Here is a 17,657-nt window from a genome sequence, read left to right as displayed (position 1 = left end):
CTTAATGGTCAACGTTATATACATTCCGTGGATCTCTTTAAACTTACCCTCAAACATAAAAAAAACTGTGAAGACAAATGAAAGAAACAGAGTGGAAAAACTGCTTCGAAAATTGAGACTCATGTTATGAGATGTGACACCTTTATAAAGAAAAGACTAAAAAAGTCTCTTAAAATTATAATTTTCCCTAATCCCGAAATATAAAAGCCTATTGAAATTATCGTATTAAAATTCAAAATATAATGTACAATAAGCCTTTAGTTAAAAAAGTATTTCGACATAGAAAACACAAACACGATAGGAGTGAAAAAGTGTAAGGTATGTATTTTACATTAGAAGAATGGATTTTAAATTAGTTTAAAATTATAATCGATATTTTCAATGTCATGTACTCTCAATTATGAACTCGTTGATGTTTACGTACTGAAGAATTCCCAATTTAGCACGGTAATTGAGCAATATTTGTGTCGTTCGGTTCAGTGTGAGGCTGTAATAAGCTACATTAAAGTCGTCTGACGTGCTCCTGACAGATTTTAGTTTTTACTCAGCCACTGGATTTTCTTTAAGAAATTCAAATTTTGAAAATATACTGTATTGTTGATATTAACCCTTCCGTTAATATACTATATTATTCAGTAGGTTTCAATATACACTTTCCTTAAATATTCGCCCAAATAGCGTAATAACAATTTACATCAGTAGAAACAGTCTTTGGTGGAGAACTTCAATGTCGATCTTGATTTTTGGAATTTTTATCATCACCAAACTGTAGCAAAACAAATAATTCTGCAGTTTTAAAAAATATCTTACACGTTGTTTTGGATAAATAAGACTCAAACATTAAAAGGATTTCACGGTTAAATAATTTACTTTTACACTTAGTTACATGATACTAAATCCGTTAAATATGTATCCACCTCGTTGAGCGAAGCCCTGTATCATTTACAGCACCATGCCACCGATAGTCACTTGTTTCAACAAAAAAACCTACGGAAAATCAATACAATATGTTCAATTTTATAGAGATGTCAAACAATAGCTCAAATAATTGCTTCAGGGAAAGTTGTTTATGGTATATTCAAAGATTTTTAGTAATGCGTCGTAGATATTTGTGACGTTAAAACATTACAATGTTGCCGCATCAACTCTGAGTTTTAATTCAGTTTGGCATTGACATACAAAAAAATTCTAATCTAAATAAAATAATTGAACAAAAATGTTACCAAATATAATTTATTTTAACATTATGCTATATCTAAAAACTACAGTTATACAGTCGTAATAATGTATGGGTAAGAGTTAAAAGCTCTTAACACTATTGCTTTCAAAATTTTGCATACGTCTGACAGCTGGTCGCCGTCCGGTTGTCAGATGTACGCTAAATTATTCAAAATATTTATAATTATTACAGGTTATAAACCGACAAACATTATTTTAGCCCTTTATTGTGATAAATTTTAAGTTGCTGCGTTATATATCATATTACTTTGTTTGAAAATGTCGAAAACAATAGATATTCAAGGCCACAAATTGATTGCGACTTTAATAGGCTTTAATAATTTCGAAAAGGAACGATATAACGGAGGCCCCCTTTTGCAGGTAAATTCCGTTAGAGAGGTAATTATTGATGATATTAAATAATATAAGACCCTAGAATTTTATTGAAAATGTTTTTTAGCGGGTTGCTGCTGTGCTAAATATTATTGTGGGTACTGTGAATATTGCTTACGAAATGAAGAATAATACGTTAGATTCACCCAAGAAAAGCCGTCTACATACAAAGTGAGTGACGAATCTTGCTATTGGCTCTATTCGAGACCAAATACAAGAAATGTATAAGAACAGTAAGTACACAAACTATTTTATCGATATAAACATAATTTAATAAAATTATTATAGAGAAAATTGTCTGTCTGGAAAGTAACATAAAAGAGTTAGGGACATGCATCTTTTCATGCACTCTTACAGGGTATAAGATTTAAATGGTGTAAAGATAACCCTCGCAGAGGTTTAATGGAAGTTCCGTACATTACAAGGCAAGACAGTAACAAAAAACTGTAAAGACAATAAAAATTTATGGAAAAAGGTAAAAGTTACAATAGCATTCAATTGGGTTTTGTTGGTCATTATATTTATTAATAGTTAATTGCAGATATATTGCTGGTTGAGAAGGATATTCCATCAAAAACTGTTTGGATATGTGGAAGGAAGCATTGTCAACAATAACACCTTCGGGTTGGATGAACACGATAAGATATACAAAGGAAGTAATTGATAAATGGTGGAATCGTGAACATCATAAAAAAATTAATGTGTGTGGACGTCGTAAAGTGAAAGTGACTGAAGGAAACTTTGAGGATATGTGATAATGCTTTGCAATGAAAATTCCTAAGACAGAGTGATGAGAGTGGAAATAACTAAAAGTATGCACATATTTAATTGAATATAACTGTAGAAAATGGTATTGTAGGGCGTGAAAGATTTGTGTGCGCATATATGATTGTAATTGTTCAAAATTAAACATAAGCATTAGGTTAGAACGTATCAGTAAATGCATTAGACAGAATTTAGTGATTAATTTTTATCAAGAATGGTGTACACAGGTAGTAGCAGAAGAAATAAAAATACAGTGATACCAAGATGACTTGCCAAGTAAACACACCATCGAAGGAAACAAGAACTAAACGTAAAAAGTAAATATGTTCTCGAATGAAAGTAAAATACGTTTCTCAGATATACAATTGTTAATTAGATGGATTAGGCCTCCAGGGGGGTAACACCACATAAAAAAACGCGCCTACAAACTCTGGTGTGGAAAAGAGTTAAAGAAAAACTATTATACCTGTGTTTTAGTATTGTAGTTTTAAGTCCTACGATAATATATGTATTAAATGTACTATAATGTTAAAATAAATTATATTTGATAACATTTTTGTTCAATTACTTTATTTAGATTAGAATTTTCTTGTGACAAAGCCAAACTGAACTAAAAGTCAGAGTTAATTCGGCAACATTGCAATATTTCGACGTCACAAATATCCATGATGCATTACTAAAAAAACTTTGAATAGACTATAGCTATATTTCTAAGTGTGATGATCCAACACTTTGATAAAGTATGACATGACGGTCTCGAATACAAGTTGGCAACCAAATTGCCTATCCAGATCGATCAGATTCTAAAATCCTACATTTCTAACCGCAACTTCAGAATAAGATACGTTGAGGAATATTTAGATTTGAAACCCATCTATGGCGATGTAATACAAAGAACTTTGGACCAATACTGTATTTACTCTATACTAGTGACATATAATGTAATTTTGAAGCCGGTGTGGACCTACAGTGTGCTGTTTGGCTGGAACCATCTAGAATTTGCCACCATTACTTGTATATGAATATAGAATAGTAAAGATAAATGAAGAATAAACATGATAAATAAACTATACTTGTTATCTTACATATAGTTTTTTCACTTTTTCTATTTAAAATTAAATATGTATAAAATTAAACTAAGTATGTATATGTATGTATATGTTTTAAAATTAAATATGTGCATAAATGGTTTTAAAGAACCAATATAGTTAAATGATGTATGAAAACTGGTCTATGTTCTAAAACTATGGGGAATATATTCCCAAAATGTTAATTTTCTTTGGTATTAATAAATTTAGGTCAGAAATTAAATTTGAACTCTAAAAACGTTACAAAACAGTTGTAATTAATAACAAATACATTTAAAAATAAAAAAAAGCATGCCGATTTTAAAATCTATTAAATACAAATACATTCTAATAAAAGCTACAAAACGTTTCCCTATATTAAATAAACAGCAAAATCAATAGAAAACGTCGATGCGAAACTATAAATTTACAAAATCTCTTACGATTTAACGATCAAACCAAAAAAGATAAATACACCAAATCGTCAAGGAAACCCAACCGGATCCAAATAAAAACCGTTATCTTTACCATGAAGATTAACATAGTGATTACAACATACATACACAAGTTCTTTATTTAACCATCAAGCAGTTTTGAAAATATTTAATTAATTAGTCGATGGCAAAAAATCTAGTAATAAATGACCGACTTTTATGACTTCAAGGCTTGGAGCGCAAATAACAGTTTCAAAAAACCAAATTCGAAACTATAAAAAAAATTAAAAAAGCGAAATTATTTAAAAAATAATTGGAATGTTTTTGTGTAAATAAAAATTAATCGCCGAAATGAACGTAAGCAATTATGCGCTGAATCAAATTCGATCATTCTTATTTTTTGTTGTGTTCGTTGTCAGGAAAACGCTTGTACAAAAAAAATTGATAAAAGCTACAGAAGTTCTTTATATTTAAATCGCAAAACACGAAGAGATTGATGCAGAAGACAGTTGACAAAACATTGTTAAGTTGACGTTATTTTTTAAATTGGATTAAATCGTGACGACCAAGTGTAACTAAATCGATACAGTCAGTAAAGAGCCAAAAAAAGAAGGAAGACAAGTGCAGAAACAACTGTCGTTAGGAATAAACATTTAAAATAAGTTAATTCAATTAATATTATCAAAACTACAGTGAAGAATTTAGAGAAACAGCTAGAGATACACCTTGCAGAGTCATCATGAAATACATACAAAGGTATAGGCAATTCAAGTGATAAAATTGTAGGTATAGGAATTCGGTTATCCTGTATTTGGTGTCGTGATTTAATAGTAATAGCCTTCACTCTCCTATTGATCCATACTTTCAACCTTTGAATTATCTCCTTATCCATCAGGATCTGCTCTCAGAACATTTTCTATATACGATTCATATATATAATGCATGCTTTCAAATGACGCATCAGAGTAAAAGAAGTAAATAATTTAAATTCCAAGTTTCCAATACAGACAAAATATTTTATTTGTATTACGTCCAGCTAAACAAGCATCAGCAATTTATATGCAATATTTATTATTGTTTTACCACTATTGTGGCAATATGCAGACGACACAGTCATCTTAGTCATATCGAGATGATCGAATAACAGCATCAAAGAACCACCAAAAACACCTTGACTAAATACAACGGTGGCTGAAGACATGGGTTGTTAAAGCAAATTAAACAAAATCTACAGAATGTAACTTTCATTCTGTGTATACGAACATACCAACAATACGAATCAATATTTAATTATATTTGGTCAGATAAAATCCAACTATGAGGCACTGCCTGCAAGCCCAATACAAGACATACAACGGCTTCAATACAAGCTTCAAGTGTTGCTTGCCATTGTCGATGCTCCATACTATGCATAATGAAATGATACATGTAACAGGTTAATTAAAAAGGCCCCGGCCTGACACATAGATGGCGCTACTAGAATTAAATCCATATATCTTTCAGTTAGCCCTAACCCTCAAAAGATGCGTGTATAAATTCGACAGCTATCGGATCATTAGTTCATGAATTATAGCATTTTGGGCGAACCAACTTTTCTTGTTGTAAAAAAATGGATAAAAAAGAATTTCGCGTATTGATAAAATATTGCTTCTTGAACGGAAAAAATACAGTTGAAGCAAAAACTTGGCTTGATATCGAGTTTCCGAACACTGCGCCAGGAAAATCAACCATCAAGGATTGGTATGCTTAGTTTAGACGTGGTGAAATGAGTACCGAAGACGGTGAACGCAGTGGACGCCCAAAAGAGGTTATTACTGAGGAAAACATTAAAAAATCCACAAAATGATTTTGAATGACCGTAAATTGAAATTGAATGAAATAGGAGACACTCTAAAGATATCAACTGATCGTATAGATTGTATCATTTACGAATATTTGGGTATGAGAAAGCTCTGTGCAAAGTGGATGCCGCGCGAACTCACTTTTGAACAAAAACAACGACGAGTTGATGATTCGGAGCAGTGTTTGAAGATGATCAAGCGTAATAAACCCGAGTTTTTACAATGGATGAAACGTGGCTCCATCATTTCACTCTGAAGTCCAACAAAGTGCTGCTTCACCAAGACAATACACCGTGTCAAAACTCCTTGAATTGGGCTTCGAATTGCTTCCTCATCCACCGTATTCTCAGATCTCAAAAGAATCCTCGCTGGAAAGAAATGTTCATCGAATGAAGAGGTGATAGCCGAAACTGAGGCCAATTTTGAAGCAAAGTACAAATCGTACTACAAAACATTTTATCGAAAAGTTGGAGGGTCGCTATAATCAGTGTAACACCCTTGAAGGGAATTATGTTGAATAAAAAAAATTAATTTTGCCAAAAAAAAATGCGTTTTACTAAGGTAGGCCCGGAATTTTTCAATTGACCTGTTATATAATATAATCTTAAGAAATGTTTATTTCCCACAGGGCAGATTGTTGATCCACTAACAACAATAATTTTAAAAAATTAATATTATTTTGAAATTAAAGATTTTATTCATATTTTACCCATAGATTCCACAATCAACTTTTACCCTATAAGCAGGAAAGTTGGTGGGTATCAGCTAATTATATATAAAAATAATTGTTTATATAAAATAGGAAACACAGCAAGAATATATAAGGTTATATGCAATCTTAATTTTAAGAGTTTAGAAACTAAGTAAACGAAACTTGTACAAACATTATAATGAACTATAGGCTTATGGCAATGTCATTCTTCAACTAGGAAGAAATAAAACAATCCAATGTCACCATTTCCCCTATTATAAATAATATAATGTACGCCTACCGGTTACCTAACTGTTTGATTTTTCGAAATTTGCAAAATAAACAGCCTTGGTATTTACGATTAAAAATTGCTTAAAACTCGGCATACATATTTGAATAAATTAATGGGATATCTCAAGGTGGACATTTCTACGATTTTTTTATTTTGAATCAACCATCGATTTATTTACGTTCAATTATATCCCTAAGTCGTGTAAACACTCGGTGTGGTGTTAACATCATCAATCTTTTTCGTTACCTTGAAGAAATACATAAATCGACTTGTTCGTATTCATTGAAATCAGAATCATCAAAGGATTAGTCTAATTCCAATTTGGCAACTAACCCCATTAATGGTATTCTAGTCTACAAATTTGAAAAATCGATTATTTTTCTATATTTTCAAAGCTTACTCCTTTAAGAATATGAGCTTCAAAGGATTTTTTTAAATTTAAATTATTTCCGGAGTTATAGCTGTTTTAATGCTTTAAACACTAAGTCGATTTGCTGGATATTTGATATAAGCCACAAAACAGAGAAATATATATATATATATATATATATATATATATATATATATATATATATACATATTTTAATATACTGGAACTACTGTTTAACGTGGGCTGCTAACCACGGTCCGCGGCATTAAGCCTAACTTAGAAATTATCCCAGAATACATGCAGTCTTACCTAGCCAGGTTACTGGCGTAACTGGGATCATTTTCCTTGTCGGATTTTGCGCTCTTGCCTAGGACAATCACAAATATTATAACATCACAAACATAAAATCACGACTATGACCCAGCGGAATTCCGTCGACCGTCCTGTCGTGTTTACCACCGTACCAACAAGCGGGCAATAGGTGGTTTAGATGAACAAAACATGAAAGATTGCATTTTAAATATGCTTATTCTCTGATAAGACCCTTTTCTATACAGTCTTCTCTCACAAAAAAAGTAAAGCTATGACAAAATTTGGATCCTTACTATTATTTAAAAATTCAGAAATGCCAAAAACAACAATAAAAAAATGTCTCGTTCTTTTGAATAGATGTAATTTGGTGATTCAGTTTATTAGGAAGGTCGCATTTTTTTTGAAACCCCACCTCATCAGCCCGTAACACTTTGGATTTTTAATAAATTTTTAAATGAATAGACTAGACCAACGATGACCATTCATCGCTATTACATAAAATCACCCTGTGTATCCACTAATGCAGATAAATATGTTGATTTTAGACAAAATAAAGGAAAACCACGCCTATACTGAATATTCCAGTAAATATCAATTACTCATATTGGAAAACCCATGTTGCTACGAATTAAGTATTTTTTTCTAAGCTTATCAGGTAATTAGCCAACGCATTTCTGCAATTGTTTAACCGTTCAAGTCATCACATTAATTTTATTTTGAAATATAGTCCTACCATGCGAATCAAGATACTTCGACATTTTCAAAAACATAAAACTTATATTTACCGTAAAGTGTTCTTATTAACCTCAATTAATTCATCACTAAGCCAGCTTGATTGGCGCAGTGGTAAAGGCGACGGATCCTTCTGAGTCATGGTCGTAAATGTATGTATGTGATTGTTTAATATTTGTGATTCTCCTACGTAAAAGCGCAAAATCCGACATGGAAAATGATACCAGTTACGCCGGTAACCAGGCTGGGTAAGACCGGATGTCTTCTGGGATGATTTATAAGTTGGTCACTCGCTAGTTGGTAGGCCTAATGCCGAGGACCGTGGTTCGGAGACCACGTTAAACAGTATATCTTTCATAATAAGCTATTATGTACAATGGAGGTAGATCGAATAATGACGGAAATGTCTACAATTAAAAATAATCCCCGAAATCCAACGAAGATCGATTTCCGTTCGACCCTTCCAACCCTCGAAACTCGTCGAGACGTCAACGAATCCAACGGCCAAGTGATCTTTGTTTTCTAACGGTGATATTTTTAAACTCTCAAGGCGAAATGCTAACCGAACGAGATCAAACCGAATTGCACTCTAAGCCAAGCCTTGTGCTGCCTTATATTAGTTGCGAGTACGAATAAATCTGTCGAAACGCATCAACATACCATCATAATCTTGCTATCAAACATAAATTTTACAGGAAAAATGGGACAAATAATGTGATATATAGGATAGTAAGGTTTATGAATTTTTCACAATGCGTAATTAATATATTTTTCCAGTGTTAAAAACAGTCAGTCCGTCAATTGTCTTATTTTTTATTAATTAAATCTTACACCAGATATTATTAGTACAATCTTAATTTACAAATTAATTTATTATTACTGTCCTGTCGTTGAATACATCAGTATGTATTTCCCAAATTGAAATAAAATTAAACTACTTAAACACTAGGTCAATCTTCTGATTTCCTACATATTGCCCGGTAGCTATGTTACTTCCACGTTGTTGTCATTTAGCAACTTCATTTCATTTTTCAAGGCGAAATCTTGGATCACTTCGTACATCCATCGTAGAACTTTATTTTGGGTGCGTTGGATTACTAGCTGGTTTGATGTTTTAGTGCAACCCCATATTTGCATCTCATAGATCCCAACTGACTTTATTATTGACTGATAAACCAATCTCTTTGACTTAGGTTAAGTTAAGAATATCTTCCGACTAACCAGTACAGTTGCTTGACTTTGAATCTAATCTGCTCTACTTTTTGACTAACTTCATGTTTCTAACTTAATCTACCATCCAGATGTATTCCGAGGTATTTAGCTGATTCTGCTTAAGGAATCAGGTATCCGTCAAGTGATATAATTAGGGTTTTTTCATTTCTCAGTCTCTAGTCCATTTGTAGATCTTGTTGACCTCTACTTGTACTGTGATAACTGTGGCTTCGGCGAATATTCCAAGTACTTTTTCATTTGTTGTTAAGATATCAGCAGTATATAGCAGATATAGGAGTGCTCCCAAGATACTACCATATGGAACTCCAGCCAAAATAGATTTAAGTGTTGAGAATGCCCCTTCTGAATTTTCTTTCGAAAAGATATAATTCCAGCAGTCGACAATAACTACGCGGTATCAATTTACATATTTTGTAGATTAATCCCAAATGCCCATACAAGACCATCAAAAGCTTGTGAGACGTCTAGGAATATTGCAGGGCAGTATTTATTTTCTTCGAATACCTTTTCAACACCTGCTGTTAACCTGTACACTTGATTTGTCGAGTGGTGATTTCAAAATCCAAACTGGAAATCTAGTATTTCTATAAATGGTTTAATACGTTTTAACAGCAGTTTCTCAAATAATTTTGATATCGCAGCGAAATAGGCCTGTCAGAGGTTTGTTACATTTCTTAAGCATAATTATTCGAGCAATATATATGTCAATATCATTATTGCCTTTCGTGGCAGCTCTTTTAATAACCCAGCTAAAATATCATCAATCCCTGGAGCCTTTTTACGATTGACGATGTTGTCAATTTCTGTAGCAACTTCCATTGGAGAAAACAAATTTACAGCTACATCGGGGTGATAAAAGTAGATACATATTTATTGTAGATTATATATCATTCGGTTGGAATACGTTAGCTAAATGTTGTGCTAATAACTCAGCTTTTTCATCGTTGCGGTCGAATCCATTCATTTCAACCATTTTTATTCGGCGACACTCTAATGATTGGTCTACCAAAATATTCATTTAAAACAGTTGATAGTAACTACAGAACGACAAACGGTTTAAATTATAAGTATTTAACAATGAATGTTTGTTTCCTTAACTTTTGCCAACTCTGAAGAATAATGATAAATTTGAAGTTCCTTTTTAATAAGTCTTACAATCTTATAAGCACGTGTAAATACAATATTTCATCAATTACTTTACAAAAATCTGTGTTTAGACATGCTTTAACATATTAGGTCCTCCTATGAATACTTGAACTATATCTCTGCTTAGTTTCTTTTACTTTACTTGACTTGACAGTGACATTTGCCAATAATAAAACGTTGTGGCGAGAGTTCACTGCTATTTTAGACCTAGTACTTGTAATTTGACCTAGTAAGTAATAGTAAACTGTGCATTCAATTCAAATGCCAAAAATCATTGTTAACAAAACAAAATTCTAATTCATGTTCAAGTCTGAAAAAACTGTTAAAAATATGTTTTTTACAATGATTTCAAAAGGAATAATACAGATGCATTGTATTTATTCTAAATCCCTAAGAATTAATTCCCAGCCCTGGTGGAAAAAAACAAGTTATTCAGGTTCCATATTTAATTAAGCCAACATAAAATAATCTATATAGCACTTCCCGCCAAACCTAAACAACATTTATCAAGATACAGTGATGATACAATAGTAATAAATGGAATAAATCGAGAAACATTTTCAAAAAAATCACATATCTTAAGATTTAGTTGATGTAACTTAAAATACATCGAATATTTCTCGCGTATTCTATAAATAGAAGTGGGACATTTAAAAATAATTTAAAAACATAAAAAAACCTAGCCTTCAGATAACCTCCAGCATTTTAAATATATTAAGTTTAACATATATTTTGAACACAATCTAAATGATAACACATATGTCATGTTACAAACTTGAGTGGGTTTTACTTATTTTCTCTTTAATAGACTATTAAAATATAAGATTCGATGCTTTGGATTAAAAATAATTTGATTTTCTTTTGTTATTGACCCACCAAGTATACGTCTCCAGCCGTACATAAAACCCACGTATAAGTCACAACACATAACCAGAAACATTCCGAAGAAAAACATCCGTCCACGTTTCGCTACTTCCCTTATTCGCTTCGGCGCTGCCTCTTTGTGCAATTACCCTATTTATAACTTCCCCGGTTCCCTTGTTCTGTTTCGGGACTCCGACAAATGAGCTTGTAAATTTAAAATGCCGTTACTTAAATTCGTTGGGATACCCGAAAATGTTCTCTTCTTTTTTCCCTCGACCGCCGCTTGTTTTTGGTGGACGAAAATATTTTCAGAGAAATCGTTATGCTCTTAACAATGTAGAAAATAGCACAGTTTCGCGAGCGGTCCCTTTTTTTTCCTCTATTTCTCGTTTCCATCTTTTGATGTAAGGGAAAACAAGATTAACAAAAGTCCTGAAGCGAACGCGATATTATATGACGTATATAAGGGGGTAGAAGCGAAAAAAAAACCTGTCAAAATTGTTAGAAATCCTTTCAAAAAGTTCCACAAATATAATTCTTCTAATAAAACAGCCAAAGCACGTCATCAACATCGTAGGACGTATTGCCTAATTCAGTTTATAAACAGTAAAATCCCTTCTTATTTATTGATATAATTGATTATTTTTCTTTCAATTGGTATTACTCTAGTTAAAAAGAGACAGAATGAAGTCTGATGCGCCGAAAATTTAACCAAATCAGTCTACAAGATTCTGTTTGTACTGGTCGATACCGTGTCATATGTCAACGAAAATATAACAACTCTAACCTACAAACTATTGTGACTGTTAATTAACTATTGTTAACTATTAACTAAGTCCCTCGAATGAATATTATTCGATGTACTATAATTAAAATTAATTATATTTTATAACGTTATTTTTTGTTTGATTATTTTAGTTACATTAGTATTTTGTTGCCAATCAAAATAAATGAAAACTTAAATTTGATACGGCAACGTTGCATCATAAATTTTGACTCACAAAAAAATTAAAAACAAATTGTAACAACCCGTTTTAGTTGTCAGTCAAATCGTTTCTGTCTACTTCTTTACATTAAATAATACAACATCTAGGTCTCAATTTATGGAATTTCCTCTATAACGTTATAGTTCCATATTTTAATTATTTAAGTGCTAATTTCGTGAGAATAATTGGGATTTCGACCACCTTCCTAGATCAGAAAAACTAGATAGCCTTGGTAAAGTCAACAACACGTTATAGTACACGAGAGAATGTAATAATAACAGATATCTCAGCATCAATCAACATAAAGATCTTCAAAAGTTAAGGAAGCCTCCACACCTCAAATTAAAATTAATCTATGATCAATATTAGATTTTTCAGACTGAAAATTTGAAATCTCAACGCTTTCAAATATTCGTAACAATAAAAATACGTTCATGTTAGATTTTCTTTTATTTATTAAATCATTATTATATATTTTTAATATAGAAATATTTAATATACAGGCTAACAAGTATTAAACTTCCAAAATGAAATAAAAAATATTTAACTCTCAATATACATATCAGCGTTCCACGCGTATTATAACACAATAATTCCGGAAATTCTAAAGTCTTATCTGTTACACTGTTTTTATACACATACTTTTATTTTCACACACAATTTGATAACGATTATGTATACAAATAACTCTAATCTTTTTTTAAATTTATATATACCATGTAAATCAGACCTTTAATAATTTTCAAATTTTCATTAATATAATTATGTGAATAATAAAAATAATAGCAAATGAAAAATCAACTCTTTACATTCAAACTCGACCGTACTAAGTTCTAGAACATGCGCGTACACAAAGGCTTAACGTACAGTCCCTCCTTTTCTATCTTGTTGCACCTGTACGCTTGAACCTGACCTATTATGCTAGATATGCTTTCCTATTTATCTATTTCTTGTCTAGGGTGGTCTAGGTTAAATGTTGTCTTCCTGCGAACGATTTCTAGGTCAAACATCGATTAACTAATGACGGAAGGGTGATTTAAAATTCAAATGCTCTATCACCAAACGGTTTGAAACATAAAATAGTCAATTTTAATGAAAAAAATAAGCGGGCGTAACCTTCTAAAAATGTTTTAAAAAGCCTTTACAAAGAAAGTGATAAAAACAGTAAACAAATTTCCCTTTCAATTGTTGCTTTTACTGGCACCTAGATTATTCTAACAAAAGTGAATCTACGGCATAATTAGCATTCAGAACTGGTTTACAACGTTTTTATAACCTGCAAAATAGGTGAAATTTGTACCTGCATTAGTGGTGGCTATTTCCGAAAAAGGCACTGGTATTTCGACAGTTTCATTGTCTGTATTTATTTCTAAATCGACGTCGGTTGTAACCACTGAAAGGGATGGCGTCGAGCTGTTTTCCTCCTGTGCTATTGTAGAAACGGCAACAGAGCTCGGAACGCTTTGCGTCTCGTCGTGCATATTGTTTACGCGATTTCCCACTTATCCCGTAATGATAACCGAAAAAATCGCGCCCCAGAGCCTTGAAGAGCTCTGACCTTCAACTTCCCGCCAAGGTTTCACTAATTTCTATTTCTTTAGCTATGCAAAATTAAAACGTTTTATGAAATGTAGGTCTCTAGGCCACTTCTCTTACACTTTGCAGTCACTTATGACAGCAGACATGTCTTACTACTCAATGACGCAACTGGTTTCATAACTGCATTCAATTTTTTTTTATTTTTCCCAAAGAAAAGTATCATCAAAATCACCTATCAACCATTAAAATACTATCTTTATTTATCAAAAAATCATATTATGGCTGTACAACTTAAATTTCAGTCGTTTTTATTATAAAACAACTTTCTCACTCAGAAGTAGGTCACTGTAGTAATCGCTTCCAAATGCGATTGCATAATTTAGAATAATTTTTAAATACTTTTTGTCGTGAACATGTGTATATTTTTCACGTAGATAGAAGAATATATATTTTTTTATATATTTAGTATTCAAAATTATTGAGATGCTGACTTGATTAGGCGGCTACTGCGCAAACGTCAATTATATTTTAAATTTTAGGCGGGACTATTGTTTATAACATATTATCTTTGTTAGCCGAGCTGCAATTTGCCATCTAAATTAAACAATAATATCAACACAGTTATTTAATTCAGTCTTACAAAAGTGCATTGTCGTAAACAGGTAACACTTGAATAATAAATGTCATACTTTGATAAATGTGGATCTTGTTTCTATATTTCAAATGCCGTTAATTTTATTAAAAATTTTAAAGCATTCCTTTACAAGAGATTCTTTGATTTTGATGTCAAATAAAAATATTCCATGTTAGTTATATCACTTTTATTTATAAATATAGGTGTACTTTTAAAATAACTGTAAAATATCGAAATATATTAATCAAAATTACCATAGTTCAGATTCTTTCTGTGAATAAATAAATAATTTAATATTACTGTATTTATTAGATAATTTTTAAAATATTTATATAACAATTGTAACCATTAACTTCAGTTAAACGACTTATTTACTCCTAATTAATTATACTTATACCAACAGTTTTTTTTAAAATCTAGTAACATCGTTTCATTACGTATTTCTATTATTCTGTTTGATAGAAAATCTGCACATAACCTACGTTTTTCGAAAAAGGTTAATTTGAGAAAGTATGAAAAGGAAGTCATAATCTGTAAACACATATATTTATAGGTATAAAAACAAGTGCTATATCCACATAATCAATATATAAGAAGAAACATTAAAGTGATTTTCTAATAAAAATGTAAAGGTAAAAAATAATAATTAACTTGATTAACTAAGGCTTTTTGCTCTCTCCATCAAGTGCCTAGAGATAATCAGTCTTTGAATTTGGGAGGTTCCCTCATATATTTGGAAGATTTTTGCATCTCTCATTAGTTTCTCCACAGGATATTCACTGTTAAAGCCATTACCACCGAAAACCTAAAAAAAATATGTATACATGTTTTCGACTAAATGAATGTGTAAAGAATGCAGGTTATTATCATAATATAACTAATTATATAAATTAAATTAACATCAAAGCAATTTTGCCATATGCCACATTTGTAGACATAATAACTGAATAATACACATATATATATATATATATATATATATATATATATATATATATATATAAAACTATACCTGTACAGCATCACTGGCACATTTATTTGCCATATCAGCACAGTATCCTTTAGCTACTGCAGCAGAATAACTGTTTCTTATACCATGATCAGTTTCCCATGCTGCTTTCATCCATGCTAACCGACCAGTTTCAACACCTGAAAACAAAACACATAACCTTCTGTTTAACATATATTTTGTTGATTTCAGTACCTATTGCCATATCTGCCAACATAAAAGCAACAGCTTGATGATTAAATATTTGGGTGCCAAAGGCTTTACGTTCAATTGCATATTTAGAAGCTTCGTCTAAACATCTTTGTGCTAAACCAGTAGCTGAACAAGCAACCTATAAGGAATTCAATATAATAAAAAATAAAGTGAAACTGCATTATCAACCAGAATAATAATCTTTTTGAGTGGACATATTATTTACTAAATCATAAAGTAAAACATGGCATTATCAAAAAAATATCCTTAATGATATAAATAAATTTTAGGTGGAATTATACCTTAGATATAATTAAATATTGAACTTTTCTACCTGTCCAAAATGCAAAGTTCATAAGATATAAAAACAAAAGTATTAGAAACAATACTTCAAAACAGATAAGATATAAATGAACTCAAATATCACATATATTGGTACTTACTGGTGGTCTGGTTTTATCAAAAGTTTGCATAGCAATTTTGAAACCATCGCCTTCACCCAAAAGAACATTTTCTTTTGGTATCCTGACATCTTCAAATGTGATGCCGCGAGTGTCAGAAGCCCTTTGACCCATGTTAATTTCTTTTCGGCCAGGTGTTACACCGGGCCAGTCCCTTTCAACAATAAATCCAGTAAAAGCTTTATTTGCTGGACATTTAGGATCTGGATTAGTTCTAGCTAATAAAAAGTACCTAAATCATATATATAGGAAGAAAAATTAATTATATATTTCCTGAAATCTTTAATGAGACTAACCAATTGGCGACACCCCCACCGGTGATCCACATTTTTTGGCCGTTTAAAATATATTCGTCACCTTTTTTTTCTGCTCTTGTTTTAAGACCATTTACATCTGAACCTGCACCAGGTTCTGTGACACAATAAGCAGCAACTAAAGGCTCTTCAATTAAACGACCCAAATACTTCTTTTTCTGCTCAGGAGTACCTGTTAATAAAACAGGTGTTTGCTAAAAACATAGGCATAACATTAAGACTAAACTTGTTTATTATGTTATTTTAGGCATACCCCCAATGATGTCCCTTCCAAAGCAGTTGCTATTCCTGTACATGCATAAGCGATTTCTTCCAATATTATACAAGCATCAAATACACCCATATTTAATCCTCCTAAAATATGAATGGAGTTTATCAATTGTTTATTATTATTAAGAACAGACTATTACCACATTCTTCAGGTATATGACAGTTAATAAGTCCTAAACCGTGAGCTTTCTTTAAAAGCTCCCAAGGATAATCTCCAGTTTTATCAAGAACAGGTGCCAGGGGAATGACTTCTTCCCTTGCAAATTTTCTTGCAGTGTCTTGAAATTCTCTTTGAGTTTCATTTAGCTCTATAAATTTTTAAAATGGATGATAATGAAAAGATCTATTTTTTAAACTTACCAAAGTTATAACCTACGGACACATTGGAAGAAAAGTTCTTATTTAATAAAAGGGGTCTTAGAGTAGTTTTGGCTAGACCTTTAGCGAACTGAAATGAAATACGCACTTATTAACATATTTTGTTCATAAAACAGTATTCAACATGCATAAATATTCCTTTTAAAATGCTGTATAAAATTTCTCACCCGTGAAAATGCCATTATTGGGGGATAAGTAGAACTAGTATGCCGACTATATCATTAATTTGAACGGAAAAGTCGAATGGTATATAATTCAGAATGAACTTTGTTTTATAAAACTGTAAATAGCGAAAACAAGATGGGAAAAACAATATTTCGACCTTTGGACTTTGTACCCTTGGCTATTTTTAATATATGGTAATATAAGAAAAAGTAAAGGTGAATTTACTTTTAAAACATAATATTTCATATAAAAGATGCAAAAAATGTAAGACTGTTTTTTGATATTATAAATGATTATATTTCTATTTTTCGTGCAATGACGTCATAAATATCTGCAAAATTTTTCATCATC

The 17,657-nt window shown here is 31.4% G+C and overlaps 2 protein-coding genes across 2 annotated transcripts in view; both read right to left on the bottom strand.

Annotated features, from left to right (window-relative positions):
- ftz-f1 (ftz transcription factor 1) overlaps nucleotides 1–14,033 on the bottom strand; it is a 228,197-nt gene extending 214,164 nt beyond the window's left edge. The window contains exon 1 of the mRNA XM_076408309.1: nucleotides 13,645–14,033. Within this exon, the coding sequence (XP_076264424.1) occupies nucleotides 13,645–13,825 (181 nt within the window). The 5' untranslated portion in view covers nucleotides 13,826–14,033. The remainder of the gene's footprint in view (nucleotides 1–13,644) is intronic.
- Nucleotides 14,034–15,044: 1,011 nt separating this feature from the next.
- LOC143198811 (medium-chain specific acyl-CoA dehydrogenase, mitochondrial) lies at nucleotides 15,045–17,609 on the bottom strand. The gene is made up of 9 exons (XM_076408316.1): nucleotides 17,309–17,609; nucleotides 17,124–17,211; nucleotides 16,904–17,071; nucleotides 16,747–16,847; nucleotides 16,476–16,687; nucleotides 16,162–16,411; nucleotides 15,722–15,857; nucleotides 15,530–15,666; nucleotides 15,045–15,322 (listed from the first exon to the last, which is right to left on the bottom strand). The coding sequence occupies exons 1-9, from the start codon at nucleotides 17,321–17,323 to the stop codon at nucleotides 15,173–15,175; spliced, it is 1,257 nt and encodes a 418-aa protein (XP_076264431.1). The 5' UTR covers nucleotides 17,324–17,609; the 3' UTR covers nucleotides 15,045–15,172.
- Between the last annotated feature and the right edge of the window lie 48 nt (nucleotides 17,610–17,657).

The sequence above is a fragment of the Rhynchophorus ferrugineus genome, unplaced genomic scaffold (assembly GCF_030347505.1).
Source record: "Rhynchophorus ferrugineus isolate W39M unplaced genomic scaffold, kcgeb_rfMv2 rfM6, whole genome shotgun sequence".
NCBI lineage: Eukaryota > Metazoa > Arthropoda > Insecta > Coleoptera > Curculionidae > Rhynchophorus > Rhynchophorus ferrugineus.
This window is presented reverse-complemented; position numbering and strand designations above follow the sequence as displayed.

Coding starts and splice junctions, on each gene's coding strand:
- LOC143198811 (XM_076408316.1), bottom strand. Junction 16,412..16,475: donor GGTGGGGGTGTCGCCAATTG/GTTAGTCTCATT, acceptor TATATGATTTAG/GTACTTTTTATTAGCTAGAA. Junction 15,667..15,721: donor GTTGGCAGATATGGCAATAG/GTACTGAAATCA, acceptor TTTTGTTTTCAG/GTGTTGAAACTGGTCGGTTA.